This window comes from Suillus paluster (assembly GCF_016628075.1).
Source record: "Suillus paluster strain FC165 chromosome Unknown EDB91scaffold_7, whole genome shotgun sequence".
NCBI classification, from domain to species: Eukaryota; Fungi; Basidiomycota; class Agaricomycetes; order Boletales; family Suillaceae; genus Suillus; species Suillus paluster.
In genome coordinates, this window is record NW_024537567.1 from 430,824 (window position 1) to 448,544 (window position 17,721).

General features: G+C 49.3%; 7 protein-coding genes across 7 annotated transcripts; 4 read left to right on the forward strand and 3 right to left on the reverse strand.

The window, feature by feature from the left end:
• The first annotated feature begins 978 nt into the window (after nt 1-978).
• EDB91DRAFT_763659 (Sec1-like protein) lies at nt 979-3,838 on the forward strand. Its single transcript, XM_041328319.1, has 9 exons — nt 979-1,063; nt 1,118-1,368; nt 1,420-1,633; nt 1,692-1,911; nt 1,966-2,133; nt 2,181-2,475; nt 2,525-2,699; nt 2,752-3,063; nt 3,115-3,838. The coding sequence occupies exons 1-9, from the start codon at nt 1,040-1,042 to the stop codon at nt 3,553-3,555; spliced, it is 2,100 nt and encodes a 699-aa protein (XP_041181347.1). The 5' UTR covers nt 979-1,039; the 3' UTR covers nt 3,556-3,838.
• On the reverse strand, nt 3,746-5,067 carry EDB91DRAFT_1244375 (Bax inhibitor family protein; the record flags this gene model as incomplete). The annotated part of the gene is made up of 7 exons (XM_041322406.1): nt 3,746-3,794; nt 3,847-3,951; nt 4,002-4,172; nt 4,220-4,347; nt 4,400-4,500; nt 4,554-4,749; nt 4,804-5,067. The coding sequence occupies 7 exons, from the start codon at nt 5,065-5,067 to the stop codon at nt 3,746-3,748; spliced, it is 1,014 nt and encodes a 337-aa protein (XP_041181348.1).
• Nucleotides 5,068-5,266: 199 nt separating this feature from the next.
• On the reverse strand, nt 5,267-7,390 carry EDB91DRAFT_1046317 (WD40 repeat-like protein; the record flags this gene model as incomplete). Its single annotated transcript, XM_041313257.1, has 10 exons — nt 5,267-5,428; nt 5,486-5,645; nt 5,699-5,917; nt 5,968-6,082; nt 6,133-6,259; nt 6,307-6,541; nt 6,598-6,647; nt 6,698-6,849; nt 6,897-7,268; nt 7,321-7,390. 10 exons carry the CDS (start codon nt 7,388-7,390, stop codon nt 5,267-5,269), a joined length of 1,662 nt encoding a protein of 553 aa, XP_041181349.1.
• A 500-nt stretch (nt 7,391-7,890) lies between these two features.
• Nucleotides 7,891-11,665, forward strand: EDB91DRAFT_1046718 (WD40 repeat-like protein; the record flags this gene model as incomplete). The annotated part of the gene is made up of 15 exons (XM_041313282.1): nt 7,891-8,044; nt 8,097-8,476; nt 8,524-8,599; nt 8,653-8,682; nt 8,733-8,938; nt 9,047-9,251; nt 9,306-9,441; nt 9,491-9,709; nt 9,766-9,934; nt 9,985-10,131; nt 10,186-10,335; nt 10,628-10,883; nt 10,933-10,961; nt 11,009-11,075; nt 11,127-11,665. The coding sequence occupies 15 exons, from the start codon at nt 7,891-7,893 to the stop codon at nt 11,663-11,665; spliced, it is 2,763 nt and encodes a 920-aa protein (XP_041181350.1).
• A 540-nt stretch (nt 11,666-12,205) lies between these two features.
• EDB91DRAFT_1046729 (arginase deacetylase) lies at nt 12,206-13,801 on the forward strand (the record flags this gene model as incomplete). The annotated part of the gene is made up of 9 exons (XM_041313283.1): nt 12,206-12,592; nt 12,643-12,797; nt 12,847-13,075; nt 13,128-13,261; nt 13,310-13,329; nt 13,379-13,399; nt 13,453-13,531; nt 13,589-13,629; nt 13,683-13,801. The coding sequence occupies 9 exons, from the start codon at nt 12,206-12,208 to the stop codon at nt 13,799-13,801; spliced, it is 1,185 nt and encodes a 394-aa protein (XP_041181351.1).
• Nucleotides 13,697-15,777, forward strand: EDB91DRAFT_764100 (arginase family-domain-containing protein). Its single transcript, XM_041328322.1, has 10 exons — nt 13,697-14,347; nt 14,400-14,553; nt 14,611-14,627; nt 14,682-14,885; nt 14,943-15,076; nt 15,134-15,153; nt 15,210-15,230; nt 15,281-15,359; nt 15,417-15,457; nt 15,509-15,777. Exons 1-10 carry the CDS (start codon nt 13,991-13,993, stop codon nt 15,625-15,627), a joined length of 1,146 nt encoding a protein of 381 aa, XP_041181352.1. The 5' UTR covers nt 13,697-13,990; the 3' UTR covers nt 15,628-15,777.
• A 34-nt stretch (nt 15,778-15,811) lies between these two features.
• Nucleotides 15,812-17,652, reverse strand: EDB91DRAFT_1217653 (pali-domain-containing protein; the record flags this gene model as incomplete). Its single annotated transcript, XM_041320857.1, is given in 3 exon segments — nt 15,812-16,250; nt 16,263-17,247; nt 17,313-17,652. The coding sequence occupies 3 exon segments, from the start codon at nt 17,539-17,541 to the stop codon at nt 15,812-15,814; spliced, it is 1,653 nt and encodes a 550-aa protein (XP_041181353.1). The 5' UTR covers nt 17,542-17,652.
• Nucleotides 17,653-17,721: the final 69 nt, after the last annotated feature.

The following is a 17,721-nucleotide window of genomic DNA, read 5'->3' on the forward strand; positions in this document are numbered from 1 at the left end:
ATGTTTCTTAGACAGAAAACGGGTGCTCACTCATGAACGCGAACGAGCGCTACAACGCATAATACTCAGAGGTCCGCTTGGCGCGGGGTCCTAGCGCATCTCGATTGACAATTAACCCCTGTCCGTCCTCGAGGGCCACGAATACTTTATGGCCTCCAACCCATGGGGCGGGGTCTCTCTCAACTGGACTTGCCAATTCGTCTCTCAAATGGCGCCGTTCTCTCTTTCGCCTATGTCCCAGCGACCAGGACTTAAAAATGGGCCGCGGAGTAACGGTGGATTTCTTGTTATGATGATTTTGCACCCTGCTCTGTGATCCACCCATGTTACCAAAGGAGTGACTGGCTGTTTGACAGTAGAAGGTGAGTATTAAATACCTCGTATGCGGACGTAAGTCTTACAGATTGGTTTGAAGGTGTGTATAAAGCAGGAAGACTAATTGGTGGGATCAACGAAGGACAGAGATGAATATAAATAGAGGTGTACTCGTGGCTCTTAGTACATCCCCCCTCGCAATGGCGGTGTGCATCAGCTTGATGCGTGATGCGGCAGTGACTGCGGTGCTCGGGAGGTTTGGATATCATTGGGCCAGTCAATCACTGCGGCATGGGAGGGGAGATCCAAATATCGGTGTGTGTTCCAAAGTAGTTTCATCTCAGGCTACAAAGTGTATCGTGGATAACCTTGTTGGTGAGCGCCAAATCACGTCTATCGTTGAGCGCGCCGCGAGCCCGCTAGTCGCACACCGGTACACTTCGCTGCAAATACTTTATCAGTAGTCACACACCTAGTAAAGTCAATGGAGGGTATGACACAGTTGATGTGAGTCTGATGAAGCTCATCGATGCAAAGTTTGCAAAGATAGCCTGAGGCCTATCAGCAAGGCCCGGGTCAGTCACCAGTAACAGATCAACAGCATCAGGAAGAAGCACATACCAATTGCCTTTCTGAGCACTTGACAATCGTGCACGTGGCTGAGTGTTTGCAAACCCACTGCTGCAGCTAGTCTTTCGCGCGAAATCAAGTAGGGGACATCGAAATGGCAAGCACTGCTCTGAAGCACGTAAGTTCTCAAAGTCCAGTCTGTTGTGTTGCTGATACCGACAGATGAGCCCAGGCAACCGCGCCAACAACATTGCAGCAAGCACAAACAGGTGCTTTGCTTGCGCTGCTTAACCTGAACGCCCCGTCAGACCCCGTTCAACGACCGGGAACACCGTCAGGCAAAGCTTCGACTGCACTCAAGGTTCCCCCCGCCACAGGGCCTCCCGTGTGGAAGGTCTTAGTGCTAGACCAGCAAACGAAAGACGTGTTGGCAACTGTGCTCCGAGTACAAGACCTTCGTGATGTCGGCGTCACCCTCCATGTGTAGGCACTGATAATTCATTGCGATACTATCCGCATCTAAGTTCTGAATAGACAACTACACTCTCTACGCCCTCCACTGCCAGACGTTCCGGCTATTTACTTCGTTGCCCCCACCCTCGACAATGTAAGACGGATAGCGGAAGACCTCGACAAGTGCTTGTATGAGTCCTTCCACCTCAACTTTGTGGAACCCCTCCCCCGTGCCTTGCTAGAGGAGCTGGCCGCCTCTGTTGCAAGCGCAGGGACAGGTGAATTAGTTGAACAGGCGGGTGTCTTGCGCATGTCCATTCTGCTTTCTACGCGCTGATGCGGCACATTCCCAGGTCCTTGATCAATATCTATCCTTCATCGCACCCTCTCCCTCGCTCTTCTCATTGTTGTCCCCACTGCCTCCTACCGCACCATTTAGTCAGGCAGGGCCGTCACAGGGACAAACTATGACATGTTATAAACTCCTAAACTCCCCATCATCCACCGAGCAACAGATAGAAGAGGAGATTGAACGGATTTCCAGTGGCCTTTTCAGTGCTGTTGTCACGATGGGTGAGTGCGGCATATTTGATGTGTTGTCGATGGGTGACTTGAATAGCACATAAGGCCATGTTCCGATCATCCGCGCGCCCAAAGGCAATGCGGCGGAGATGATAGCCAAAAAGCTCGACATCAAAATACGAGATGCGATTCTTTCGGCCTCCCGAACTCATGGTGCTACAACATCATTATTCGCCCAAGATGCATCCGGCTTGTCAAATCTGCAACGACCACGTACGTTTGTTCACATGCTTCGTGCCACGTAGCTCAAACTGCTCCAGTGCTGCTGATTCTTGACAGGAACATTGATCTCGTTTCGATGATCTCGCATGGATGGACATATCAAGCCCTGGTGTCCGATTGTCTAGAGATCAAGCTCAATCGCGTAGTCGTCACTCAACCACAGAAGCGCTCATATGATCTCGATTCCAAGGACTTCTTCTGGGCAAAGAACGCGCCGAACCCATTCCCTCAAGTCGCTGAAGAGATTGACACGGAACTGAACAAGTACAAACAAGATGCTGCCGAAATCACGCGATCTACGGGCGTCAGTGATGTCAACGACATTTCGCAAATGTACGTACTCCTGAGGTTTCGGTATCGTGTTTACTGACAGGGGTCTTAGTGATTTATCTTCCAATGCCACACACTTGAAGACTGCGATCACGCAGCTACCAGAACTGACTGCGCGGAAGGCTGTTCTAGATACACATATGAACATAGCCACCGCATTGCTAGAGCAGATCAAGAAGCGTGGGCTTGATGAACTCTTCAGCACAGAAGAGGCTATCAACAAACAGGTGCAGCCCTCATCCGACTATATAATAATCCTCCGTGTTGATTATGATCTAGACCGTTGCTTCGGTTCTAGAAACACTCCGTGCTCCTCGACCGAGTGGCACCTTTACACCGGAGGATAAACTGCGCTTAGTTCTGGTCTTCTACTTGTCATCAATGGACAATGCAATCTCCAAGGATGATATCGCCGAGTTAGAAAAGGAATTGAAGGAGGCTGGAGCCAATATCGCAGCATTTGAATATGTCAGACGTACTCGGGAAATATCCCGGATGTCCGTACCCACTACTGTAGGAGGAACTGCGACGCCCGTACTCGGTGCAGGCCAAGGAGAACTCTTCAGAGGCTTCACAGCATTCGGAAACAGAGTCAGTAATTCTTTTACTCTCCAGACAGACTCTGACATATCTATCATCTAGCTCACTGACCGACTCAAAGAAGGGGGTCTCGACAATCTTATCTCGGGTGTCAAGAACTTCCTACCAGCGAACAAATTGCTCCCTGTTACTCGACTTACAGAGGCTATCATGGACTCGTCTGCAGCCTCGAACCAGTCACTGCAAGAAACAGACGACTATATTTTCCTTGACCCCCGAGCTTCTCGACACGCTGGGCTCGGTATTTCAGGTGGTCCAGGCGGTCCAGGAGGTGGGGGCACGTTAGGAGCAGGTAGAGCGAAGCGCATGGCATTTTCAGAGGGCATGGTGTTTGTTGTTGGAGGGGCAGGATATGTTGAGTACGGAAACCTGGAGGAATGGGCGGCGAAGACTGGAAAGCGGGTCACCTATGGCGGCACAGAGATCATTGACCCAGGGGCATTCGTCAATATTCTTGAGGATCTTGGAAAATCCACTGCGTGATACACATTCGTACCTCCCTAGCTAATAATACATGTGGACTATGAGATACCTTATGAACGTGATTATATGAGAGATGTTTATATTATTGGTCACCAGCAGTTCGTGCATCCCGACATCTCGTGCAGTCACAGAATGAGTAAAGGCTGAGTGGTGATGAAAGCCAAGGCAGGGCAATCGGGGATCGAGTAAATCACTTTCGGTTATTTTGGCGCATAGCCAGAATCTGAACAAGGCGGATGCTGAAAGAAAACCTCAGCCGGTAATGCCACTAAGCAAGATGAAACCGCTCACAAGATATTGATCATATCGAGCTCAAGGGCAACAGATTCTTTTATGGGATCTCTGGGAATGACACCCGTCTCCGCCATCCGCGCATGCTGCAAAATCTTTTGGGTGCTGAGGGGAATAAGTTAGTAACCGTTTATGAAAATGTATTGGAACCTTACTCATAGAGAACAAGGCCACCAAAGACAGCGAGACCTCCATAAAGGGAGAGGGTCTCTGCAACAGCGAGGCCACGCATACCCAACGGGAGTGCGAGGGGTGCGAGTGAACTCAAAGCAACGACTGTGACGCCAGCCAGCAGTGGTCCACCCATGTATAGATATTTATCATTCCTAGGCACGGGTTACTTGCTGTTCCTTACAACAAGTGTGAAACATACCTGGCGGTGGCGCCCACGTAAGATAGAGAACCAACCACGCCGCACGTGTAGAGGGCTGCGCGAGATAAAATGGCGGGGCTCAGGAAGAACAATGGGCTTAGGGTTGCGGCTTGACACGCATTAAATGCCTGTATCACGATCAGCTCAGATGCTGGAAGGCCGCGGTATCATCAAGCATACCAGCCAAAAAGCGTGCTTTTGGAAGGTTTGCTCCGGAGGCGTGTAGAAGACCCCCATCATGGATCCGATGCTACCCGCGAGACTGACACCGAGTACAAGCCCTGAAAAATAGAGCCTCAGCATATTTCCATGCCACTCTCATCTTCAAGCTCACAAGGGTTCGCAGACATGATCCTGAAGGCAACACCAGACCTGAACAAACCCCGAGCGGCGAGTGCAGTCAATGCTAGTCCACCCCCTGTGTACTTGAAACTTTCATGTAAGTAGGATTGTTCGGCTGGACTCAATCTATCGCGAGTATCTCTGTTCAGGAAGCCTTCTGCTAGGATTACCGTGCCTGCGACAACAGCCTAACGAGCCAAAGCGTGTCAGCGAGAGGAACGTTATTGTCTCAGGCGCATTACCGCTGTGATTCCAAAACGCTTCCAAGCGTCTTGGGATGAAGAGGTTGTTACAGTGTGTGCATCTGTTGTAATAGAGCGCGAGAAGCGGGAGAGCAGAGTAGGCGACAAGACGGTCGGACGATTCTGCAACATACTCCGTATGTTGTTCGCATTATTTGATGGTGCACGCATCGAGAAGGGCTGCGCCCGAGGCCGTACGACTGCTTCTGCCACATTGCGGCGCAAAGAATAACGCAAAGACGATGACAGGCCTAGATGCAACATTACGACGAAAGAGAGACGAGGGGAACTGAGATAAATTCGTGACCGGCATATCGCAGCACTATAACGGAAAGCTTGCCGGCGGCTCGTGTCAACTACGTCACCACGGTGGCACCGCGTAAGAGCAGAACAAACTGATTGGCAACAGCAGTACATAGCGCAATAATGATAAGGTAATGCAGTCCAGGTAAAAAGACAGTGATCAAGAACTCTGAAGCGCAAGCACCTTGCCTGGGTCAACAATAGCCACCATCTGACGTTCCAGAGCCAATGCAATCAAGCTGGTATTCCCCCAACTCTGCCAGTCAATCTCGAATATCCCAGACTTCTCGCCCGTATACCACGACCATTTCTTCTCCTTCGACTGAATGACCCGGTTTCAGCAGATACAATTTGAAGGAAGTAATCGACTCGCCTTGACTTCATATATAATTAACGAGCCATCACCTCCGCCAGTGACGAGGTGACGCCCATCGGGGCTGAAGGTCAGAGCGTAGACATGTTTGGTGTGGTCCGCAAAGACTTTGGTACAGTTTCCAGTGACGGTATCCCACAATCGGGCGGTGGCGTCAAACGAGGCTCTGGTGTGCTTGTTATGAAGGCGAACATTTACCAAAACCACAACCTAACGTACGTTGCAACCAGTTCGTGCTCACCAGGTCCAGTGACAGGACACCACTCGATGGAGGTGAGACATTGTTGGTGGCCATTGAGCACTACAGGCGCTGGCAGAGCTTTCTCGGAATGTATGTTTTCGATGTTCCATATACGTGCGGTGCCATCGTCCGCACACGACGCTAGCCGTGTTCGAGACGGATTGCACTTGATAGAGTTAATTTCCCCGGCATGGCCCCTTGCAGATCATGAAGACTGTCGATGCACTCTGTCTATAAGGAAGCTTACTCAAGAGTATGCAATGGCCCGGTAGCTGTCAAGGATACGATATGAACGACTTTGTCTGCCCCGCAACTTGCGAAAGTCGAGTCGTCTAGCCATTCAACATCCAAGCAGCAAGCGTCTTACCCACGAGTTCAACAAGACGCCAATCGCCATAGTGTCATGACATACCTCCGTGATTACGATACTGTCGATGTATCTTCTTGTGCTTGACATCCCAGACACATGAAGTGCAGTCTAGACTAGCGGTTACGATCCATTGGCCAGAGGGTGAAAATTTCGCAGCGAATATGGGACCCTACCGGACATGGATAAGGAAAAGGAAGGATGTACGTTCTATCTTACCTTATGGTGACTGTCGTTGAAGTAAATTTCCCCATTCGCAGTGCAAATTCGGAGGATGGAATCATATGAGCCGACAGCTACGAGTGAACCATCGTGATTCCAGTTCAGTGCTGTCAAATCAGCCTGCGAAGCTGTAGTTAGGTCTGATAGAGTTAGAGTTGGTTGTATGGGGGCTGTGGGATCGTTGTTTGGTCCGTTGGGGACGGTCCAATAATTCACAACAGCATCACGCGACCTGGGTAGTCAGAGTTAAGTTGCACAAACAGAAATTTGATATTAGAGAAAGCACACCCAGAGACTAGCTGGCCTTTTGCAGAAGGATTCCAGGCGACAACGAAAACCTAAGAGAGGATCGTGAACAGGACGTTGAGAATGATGTATTGATGCGCACTTCGGTCTTGTGAGCCTGTAAGAACCGAACGGCACCGGCACGCGCTCCAACAACACTAGGTTTGTGCTTAAGCTTCTTAGCGGCAGTTTCTGGTAAGACTTGAGACGCGTCTGATTTAGGGTCCTTCGGTTTTGGCTTTGGGGCGGGTGCGCCTGCGATAATTGAGGACAAAGTAGAATGAAGAATGGAATGAGCGCACCCTCGACGTCCATTTGCGCGTCCTTCTGCTCTTGCTCCTTCCTTGCTCTCTTCTCAGCACGGGTATCTTCAGAAGGTGTGGTTGCCTTCCTTTTACCGGCAGTGTCCCCATTCACCTTGGGAGCATTGGGTTCGCGGACATCATTTGTTGAAGAAATAGGCTGGAGTAAACATGTATGGGTGTCTAGGAGTGAAAACGGAGCTGAACAATTTGTAGCCAGTTCGTCACCCTTCCAATGAGCCTCGACCTCGGAGTAAAGAAGAGCTTTGCTAAGTAGTTCGATGATTTCTCCGCGTGGAATATGCTTCTTAATATGAGGTGACTGGTCAAGACGGCCCTCCATTCGTAGGGCGAAAGCAGAGTGCTGAAAGCCTGAACGGAGTTAGATGATATAGATAGCAAGAAGAAGAATATGGAACTGCACCAGAATCCATGAAATAAGCATGTATGAGGCAATTGACTTGATCCGCTGTGATGAGAAGGGGCGCCGGCATGGCTGCTCTTGATTTGTGTGTCCGTTCAACGTATGCTATAGCTCAAATTCAAACGACCAGCGGAGTTGCAATTCCTCACCACTTGCAGTACATCCATGATTCCGACACAGCTTGCTTGTTATGTATCTTCCCATGATAAGCTAGTCCTGGTAAATGATATAGGTGACCTTGTCATGTCCGTATATTATTGCGCTGCGACCAATACTAGTACTCGCAGACAGTACCTATCATCTAAGTATGCTTCGTCGTTTCGTCTGTTGACCTCCGCAAAGTTGTAAACCTCTTGGACATGGATGTACTGGCGGAGACTGGGTGGAGGCCTATTTGTCCCGTCGTGCACGGTACATCGGGCCATATGAGCTCTCTCGGTCCGCGGATTCGAGGTATTCACGTGGCTTCAGGTCAAGACGCTAAAGATAACCACATGTACTCATCTTTCTTACTAACACCCATCCTCCTAAGATTCAATCATGTCTGAGTACGATCGAGTTGACTTCGAAATGCTCGAAGAAGATGACGATGGTTATGATGGCCCCGACGCTTATGTCGACGAGGAAGATGATCGTGTCTTGGATTCAGAGGACCTTCAAGACTCCATACAGGAGCCCTCCGGTGTCCCACAGCAATCACCCATGTTGAGCCAAATCATCCTATGTGAGTTCACTCCCTGCAAGGCCTGTTCCGCTTATCTGTTGCCAACCTGTAGCATTATTTAGTTCACAAAATGTCCGGGCTGACACTGGTGGTGGCGGTAATGCAAGGGGAGGTCGACAGCCCAGGACCATCACTGTTCAAGACTTGCAGCGTTTGTGGGACTCACGTTCTGTGGAGTCTCCAGATGGCGACAATGAAGAAGAAGACGATGACGGCTACGAATTTGGACGAATCGTAGGAGACTGGCACCAGCAATGGTTCCCTCCATACCAGGAACCTCAGAAGTCAGGTGTGGGGCTCCTCATGGGAGGAGAATTTGGTTGTGTGGGCCCGAAGATCAGGAGTAGGAGAAACAAGAAGAATGTTTCGCGGATGATTCTCGGCCAGTCCTCGCGACCCCGAGGGGCAGTGTCTAGAGAGCATATGACCAGTGTATGTTAACCTCTTGTATCTTATGGAACGGCCTGAACTTCTTACAGGATCTCATTCCGAATACGAATGGAACCGCCGTTGCGTCCTACGCCTCAAACGTTTACTGTGGACAATTCTCAAGAGGTTAACACCTATTCATTCCCTCGCTCGATTTATCACTTAATGTCACTCTACAGATTCTTCATTTTACTATACCTGCTGTCAAGGTGTGTGGTATCCTGCTGTCAAGGGGCAAAAAATTCATACTCCTCTAAAGATTTTCGCCTTCATATCTATGACATGACTTCGCCTCCCTCACCCTATATCAAGCGAACAAGGAACACACAGCGCAGCGCGACAGGAGTTTGGGATGACAACGACCGCGACCATGAGACGACACTCAAGGTATTGAAGACTATACAGGGGTGTCCTGGCCGTTGGACGATTACAGATTCTCACTTGAGTCCTGACAATGAAAGGCAAGTAATTGCATCTTCCCTTCAAATCATGCTTACATCGCTTTAGGATGATTTACTCGTCGATTGTAAGTGGAACCGCTCTGTAATTTCCATTGATTTCAATAGATATTAGTCACCGACGGTGTACATGACAAGCACACTTGACTCATCGTCTAATCAAACTCCTATCAGCTTTAAGGATCCTAATCAACGTCAGCGGTCTCGCGCACACTGGGGCTGGGATGATTATGGCGATGACGAGTCATTTGGCATCTGGAGCTGCAGGTTCTCTGCAGATGGGAATGAGGTCGTCGCTGGTGGAAGTCGTCAAATATTTGGTAGTGTCTTTATTTATTTTTGGACCTCGGTTTCTCATAGCGGCTCCACCTTAGTTTATGACCTCTTGGCTAACCGTAGGACAGTCAAGATCATTGCACACCAAGATGACGTGAACAGCTGCTGTTGGGCTGACACTGCATCGGGAAATGTTCTAATCAGCGCCTCAGATGACACATTTTTGAAAGTTTGGTGAGTTCTGCGCAGGTTTTGACCTTTCTTTTACTAATGCAAGTAAAAGGGACCGGCGTTCACTAGGTGCATCACAAAGACCGTCAGGAGTCTTGGTGGGCCATACAGAAGGCATTACCAATGTCTCAGCGAAAGGCGATGGCCGTTATATCATCTCAAACGGAAAGGATCAGGCGTTACGTTTATGGGATTTGCGGAAGATGTGCAGCAGCGAAGACTTTGACAAAAGTGCTGACCGCGACTATAGGGCACCTTCATTTGATTACCGGTGTGTTGCTTCAGGTCTCAACTCGAGTGAGAATTAACCTCAAATGTCTTGCTAAGCTATGGTCATTACCCGAAACCAAGGCACGCTGCACACCCACGTGACTGTAGCGTTATGACCTACAGAGGTCATGCTGTCTTACGCACACTTATCCGATGCCACTTTAGTCCGGCTGAGACAACAGGTGGTCAATACATTTACTCCGGTTCGGCAGATGGGAAAATACACGTTAGTCCCGATTCAACTCGACTTTCTTATATCTAACACGTTGCATTTAGATATGGTCGCTCGATGGACAAATAGTACAGGTTCTCGATCGCACGAAGACGTCGGCTATGTCATACGATCCCTCGGCCGAGGAGTGTGGACTCCCCACTAGCACCCGTAGCACAGTTTGTGTACGAGATGTCAGCTGGAACGGCAATGTCAGCTCATTCTTTTCCCTCTCTGTCAATTACGCTAATCAATATCTATTACAGGAACCAATGATGATGAGCGCTGCTTGGGATGGAGGTCATTCATTATCGAAGAGCGTCGTCGCGCGTCACGAATGGAAGGGTCTCTCTAAGATGTCGTACGCTCTAGATGACTGGATGGAGAAGCAGAACGTAGAGCGCAACGAACGGGCTGTGCGCATCAGATGAACATTGAGAATTCCTGGTGCATTTGATAGTGAAGAGAATGATTAGAGCTCGCGAAGGACAGATGACGCCTGTGACCAATGACAACATAATTCTACTTGGATACTCACATGTCAATCATTGTATTATGTTTCTTAAGTTACCAATTGTATGTACGATGCTGAGAGCTTGATTCATCGTGAACTGGTCGACTTTCCCTGTGCACAATCAACTCCATGCGATACTTGACGGATTGGAACCATCGAGAGCTCGACCGGCCATTCTGGACTTCGTTCATCAGGCACGATCTAGTACTGTCACTTACGTAGTGAAACCCAGGGGTTTTCCAGAAGGAGTAACTAGTAACTGCCCCGTTGAAGTACTGCCCTTGACCACCACCACCATGTCTGCGAATGCTCAGCTCTATGGATTTCCTCCAGGATACTTCGTGATTCGTAACCTTGGGAATGGTAGACTGTGGGATGTTGGTGGAGATGAGGTAGAAGATAGTATCGAGATTCTGCTCTGGCCAGAGAAAGAAAAGTCTTTAGTTGAAAGTGGGTTCGCCTTTCGTACGCACACACGTTAACCCTAACAAGATATCAGCCTTCAGAAACCCAGATGCTAATAATCAAGTATGTCATTCACTTCCGTGCGACTGCTGATCAATGAAATTGTCCAGGTATTCTTTATCGATACTTCGGGCGCTCTTTGCTCAAGATCGTCAGGACATGCAATCGATATCGAAGGTGTGACGTCAGAGTCTGTTATCTGCTGTGTGAAACTTACCGTAGATCTAGGGGACCGGTTAGTGCTTCGACATCGCCGACCCATCTCTCAGCCATATCCAAATGAATACTCGCATCCTCTACCGCGTTTCTCATACTCCCGAGAAACTCAGCAAATCACTGCATCTTTCCAGTGTGACCCCGCATACCCTCCGCCAGCCGCGCAAACCTCGACCGCATGGATGCGAAAGACATACGTCCTATCATCAATTCCGATGCCCAAACCAAAGTCACTGTTGAACAATGCGTCGGCTTTCCTAACCTCCGCTGTTACAACCCCAATTTCGTTTTTCTCTGGTGGCACAGCACAACGGAAGGCAACTCCTGAAGACGTTTTCAGTGGGGATATAGAACTCACTGAAGACGAAACTTTAGAGCAGGATCGAGGTGTAGAAGGGGAAGCAGATGATTCTCCCGAGCTCCTCAGAAAACTCAGAGTTGTGACGATCGGTCAGCGGGATGCTCCTACAGAAGGCGAGAATGCTAGAAAACGCCGCCAATGGCAGATTTTGCCCCTGCGTACATCAGCCGCTCATCGAAGACCATTGTAGCGACTTGAATCGATGTTTGTATGGTCGTCTTCCATTTGGTTTCAGCGTACATACTTTGTACTATAGTTTGACATCAGTATCGTGGTGGGAAGTTCTGAAGACGGTCACGTGCGCTTTAATTTCGTGTGGTCCACGACTCCAGTAGTATTACTATCATGATAGTGTATGGCACGCCGTGGCAGGCTGGCAGCTAATAAGCGAGCTTGATCTTCGTGCCGCACGGGGACCCGTCCCTAGTCTCCCCTAGCCAGCCCTATATAGACGGAAGGAAGATAGCCGTTCCTTCTAACCCGTCCCCAAAAGTTTATCTTCTTCTAAAGTTTGTCTTTGCCTCATGTACATGCTTCTTTGAGCAGCTGATAATATAGTTCGCTTTGTCTGATCTTCTGCGTCTAGAATATGGCGCCTGGAGCTTCTCTGAAGTCCCTTATTGGAGCACATTTTTGACCTCGTCTGTCGCATTTTCCAGATAAGAATTGGCCTGTCTCTCAGATATCGAGTCAACATCAGTCGTCTTCCCAAGTGACCAACGTTACAAGCATGGCTTTGAAAAGTCTCCTTCAGTTTGCAATCTGCGCGGTTTCCCTCAGGATCGCGCTTGCGCACCAAGTCCCCTTGGGCAGCACTACTGAACAGCCTGAGACATGGTTATCAAAATACGGTCCACAGATTGATCAACCTTTCTCTGGACCATTGTCATTTTCTCACATGCCCTATTCTCGCTGTCTGGAAGATGAATCCGCGCAGTTCGACATAGCAGTTCTCGGTATGCCCTTTGACACGGGTACTTCTTACCGCCCTGGCGCTCGCTTTGGACCCTATGCGATTCGTTCAGGCAGCAGAAGACAGAGGGAGGCTCGTGGATATAGCTTGGCTTGGGGCAATAACCCGTACGAGCAAGGATCAAAAATACTTGATTGTGGCGATGTGCGCCTTTTTCAATGACAAGCAATCGACATGAACTGACAAGGATAAAGGTTCCGATCATTCCCTTTGACAATGTTCTTGCCATGGACCAAATGCAGGTCGCATACTCCACCTTGTTAGATCGTCCTATCGCCTCCGATCAGCCTGTTTGGGTGAAGGGTGCTCAGCTTGCGAAGGACGGACGCGAGCATCCAAGGATCGTCAGGTTAGTTCAATTCAAACACGTACATGCCAACGCCTGATATCATGTGAAGCCTTGGAGGCGATCACACGATCGTGCTCCCAATTCTTCGTGCTCTTAACAAGGTATACGGACCTGTTTCGGTCATTCACTTCGATGCACACCTCGACACCTGGAATGGATATCCGGGAACTGTGTCTGAGCAATCGCGCATTACCCACGGAACGTTCTTTTACGTAGCTAATGAAGAAGGTTTGGTTTCGAACTCGAGCATCCATGCTGGTATTCGATGCAAACTAGTGGTAAACAAGGCTCTGATCTTTCATTATTTGCATTGAACACCTCTGAATTCAGGGACTTGAAGACATTCAAAACGATGAATCGGTTGGATTCCACTTCATTACGAGCGATGACATTGATGATCACGGGGTTCCCGCGATCATCAAGCGCATACGGGAGCGTGTTGGTGACACCCCTGTCTACTTGAGGTATGTTCGCTTTACAAACGGCTTAGAACGTTGCTGAAGGGACAATAGTTTAGATATTGATGTCATTGGTGTGTAATGCCCATTCTTGATCTGCCCCCCATGTGACGAATTAAACAGATCCTGGTCTTGCACCTGCTAGTATGTCCCACTACCAGAATGGCTGAATCCAAGCTTGAATTTTTGGAATTTAGCGGGAACTCCCGAGGCAGGAGGCTGGACGAGTAGGGAGGTCAAACGAATCATTCGTGGCCTAGCCGGATTGAACTTCGTGTAGGTAACCCTATCTATTCTTGACCCCGTGGCCCTCATGCCTTGTTTGCGACACAGTGGCGCCGACATAGTAGAGGTCGCCCCTGTCTATGACCATGGTTTGTTTACCTATCTAGCTGTTTGTGGCTGGGACTGAGATATTCTTTGACAGCCGAAATCACAGGCACGGCTGCGGCTGACCTAGTCCACGATTTTCTATCGATGTTCATGTCTCAGTCTCCTCCCACGCCACACGCACTTCCAGGTTCTTGGCCTCGCGATGAACTTTGAAGATTGTTTTAACTTCCGAGCTATTTTTGTGTTTCTCGTATCACCACGTGCCCATCAGGTACTAAACAGATAACACAGAAATACCTTCGGAGTATCTAACATGCAATATAAATTGTTTCTGGTCGCAGAGACCCATCCTGATTATCCTCATAAGCCGGCACTAGTAGCATCGAAGAAACGCTATTGACAATGAGATACCTTCCGCTCGCGCTACTTCCCGTTGTTTATGCGCAGCAACATGCATTCGAAGCCCAACAGCAGGAGCCGTGGGCAGCAAAGTACGGCGCACAGACTGACCTCGGTTACACAGGACCTCTGAGCTACTCCCACCTACCCTATGCATATTGCCTAGATGATCCATCGACAACCTTTGACATAGCTGTTCTCGGCATGCCATTCGACACGGCAACTTCTTACAGACCGGGAGCACGCTTCGGGCCATATGCAATTAGATCTGGCTCGAGACGTCAATCCGCTGTGGCCGGCTACGCGCTGAACTGGATGACGAACCCGTACACCCGAGCAAAAGTGATCGATTGTGGAGATGTGAGTTTTTGGCCCGTCAGAGGTGTCTAAACGCATTGACCAAGTGTAATAGGTTCCTGTCAGCCCCTATGACAACGCATTAGCCATTGATCAAATGGAAACTGCCTATACCACGCTCTTGGCACGACCCGTGAATGGAAGCGCTAGTGCGCGCACCGCAAATCTTGCGCGTGATGGAGTGGAGCACCCCCGTATACTGACATTAGGTGAGCCACATACCATGATCTCGTTCGCGAACGTCATCGTTAATCATATGCTGGTAGGCGGAGACCATACCATCGTGAGATAGCACGCCCTTACATCCCCAAAATTTCACATGTCGAATGATCCCTAGGTACTTCCAATTCTTCGATCTCTTCATCAGGTTTATGGGCCTATCTCTGTCATTCACTTTGATGCACACATCGACACCTGGCCAAGCTTAGGAGGCATCACCCAGCAGTCCAAGGTTACGCACGGAACCTTTTTCTCTTTGGCATTCGAGGAAGGACTTATGTCCAACACCAGTATTCACGCTGGAATCCGGAACAAACTGCAGGTCAGTGCTTTCCTTGTGTTTCAAGTTGATCCGAGCTGACATAAATTGAATGGACAGGGCCCTGAGCTGATCGAACACGACGAAGAAGTTGGCTTTGAGCTTATCATGGCTGATGATATCGACGACCTTGGAACAGATGAGATCATTAAGCATATCCGACAACGCGTCGGCAATTCACCTGTTTACCTGAGGTACGCCTCAAGTAGTAATACATCACTGATCACAATGTTAATCGCGTACCGTCTCAGCTTTGACATTGACACCATCGGTCTGCAGATTTTCCGATTGATAGCTAACCGTCGGGTACTAATCGCTCTTTCTTAGACCCTGGTCAGGCACCTGCAAGTGAGCGAAATATTACTGAGATGGCCTTAAAGGTATTGATGCCCAGGTAGCTGGTACACCAGAACCCGCTGGATGGACGGGTCGAGAAACCAAGCGAATTCTTCGAGGTCTTGCTGGATTGAACTTTGTGTAAGATTTCTTCCATCATTCATGGGCCTGTACAAGCAGTTGACAACTCGTTTGCAGCGGGTCTGACATTGTTGAGGTTGCTCCAGCATACGATAACGGTAAGATCCACCCCCGAATTTAGTAACGAGGAAGCTCACAGTCCGATCCAGCCGATATCACTGGCATCCTTGCTGCTGGCCTTGCAGACGACTTCCTCGCCTTGTTCGTTACGGACGAGCCTCCTAAGCGGCAAGAAAAGCAAAAGCGAACCCTCACTGATGAACTCTAAAATCCAAGACACGAATTGCTGTCAGCATTCGGTTCATGTTAGACCAGCCACTGTTTCGCTATAGAATACAGAGGGTATCTAAATAAAGTCCTACAGCCAATCATGATACGGTCCGTATGACAAAAATATGCAGTATATACCAACTCAATGAAAACATCACGAGGATACAATAAGTACATCACATTCAGGACTTCCACTGCACAGGCGCCCGCGACTGACCAGCCTCATATGTTGGTGGGTTGTCATTGTACATCTCATGTGGAGGAGACATCACCACAGGCGTCGGCCCTCTCGGGCCCTTCACAGCACCCGTGCTCGGAGGTGCCGCATATGCACTGTGGTTGGTTGGCGGCGGAGAGCTCGGCACATTAGTCGAACTTTGATAATTTGAAGTATAGTATGGGTCCGATGGCTGTGGTACACCGATGGCACCATAGTTGTGTTCAGGCTGGGGGGTATGTGCAGCATATGAAGCCGCAGCTAGTACACCCGTAGCATTGTATGAATCTGGGTTGAACGGTGATTCCTGGTAGTGAGTCTGCTGCGGTTCCCAAGGGTTATATGCTCCACGTCGCTGCGAAGGCGTACGGGCTGCGATTGTGTGAGAAAATAAGAAAATGCCGCTGAACTACAACTCACAAGTAGCACCTTCCACATGGCCATATGCCTCTGGGGAGTATGGGTCACTATAATAAGCACCAGCAGCATTATGCATTGGAGCGACAGCTGCAGGCCCGGCGGGAGGATATGCACTTGGCATGGGATGATACGAATTGACAGGCGACATCGAGTGAGCCGCAGAGGTCGGCGGATAAACGCTCGAGGACGTCGTCTGAGTTAGGGTGCTACTCTTCCGGCGTGGTGGCGCTGGATACGGAGAAGTGTTGTTGTATTCATCGACAGCGCGCGTGCCCCGAGGAGCCTGCACATAACCTCCTCCAGCATAACCACCTAGTGATGGACGACTACCATAGGACCCCGTGCCAGCTCTTCCGGCGGTGGAGACGCTCTGGTTGTCTCGATATGGCACGGCTTCCTCCTCGTCTGGGTATACATTTTCACCCGAGATTCTGGCCTTCAGTGGCTGCGATGGATCGTACTCTTGGAATGACGGTAAACCAATTTCGCCTTGCTGTTGTCTGGCTTTGCGATCTGCTTCCGCCTTGACAGCATCAAGTCGCATTTGATCTGCATATGCATTCCCACCCGTACGGTCATTATTGCCCCATGCACCCTTTGGACGTCTTTTGATGCAGCACCTTCCGATACCATAGAAACATCCGCTGAAGAACAGCAGGATCCAGGAGACAAGGGTAAGCCAAACAGCGTTGCCTATGGAAGCAGAGCCACCTGAAACACTATTCATTCTGGATTTGGCGACGAAAAAGATGGCGAGGTCAAAAATGAAAGCAACAAGGGCAACGGTAGCACCGAATCCTGATATGCAGCTGCTGAAACAAGTCATGGACATTTCACGGACGTGAGCGAGTAGACCAAAGATGGTAGCTATTCCTGCGAGGCCGAAGGCTACGATATGCAGGACGAGAGCATATGTGAGCCATTTTACAACTAGAGTGGGGATTTGGATAGACGTATTATCGCCTACCAACGCATTGATGTCTATATATGCCAGGGTAGTCGAATGTCATCAGTATAAATCCTGCCATGTTTATAAGTAGACTTACTAAAATCATATCCAACTGTTGCATTGGAGCATGAAAGAGTCCCTGAGATATCCATACAATAGCCCATTGTTCCAAAAGTGATGTAGCCATTGGTGCCTTCCACGGCAAGGTTGGCCTTGAGGAAATATACAGATTTTATGAGAGGGACAGAGAAAGATACGATAGCCAACAAGATGGTGGCTATGAGGGTAATCAGGAAGCCAGGAGTAGCTGGTCGAATGAAGCCCATAACTTCAACACGGAGACAAGAAGGGCGTTAGAACAATATCAAAATGCCAATTTGGTGGGGCGCCAATCTGATGAAGGAGAGTAACTCAGTGGGGTAGATGTGGGATTGAAGAAGAGGCTGTAGCGGCATATAAATGGGAAACTTCCGTGTGTTGTATTGTGGCTGTACACCCCTAAACAG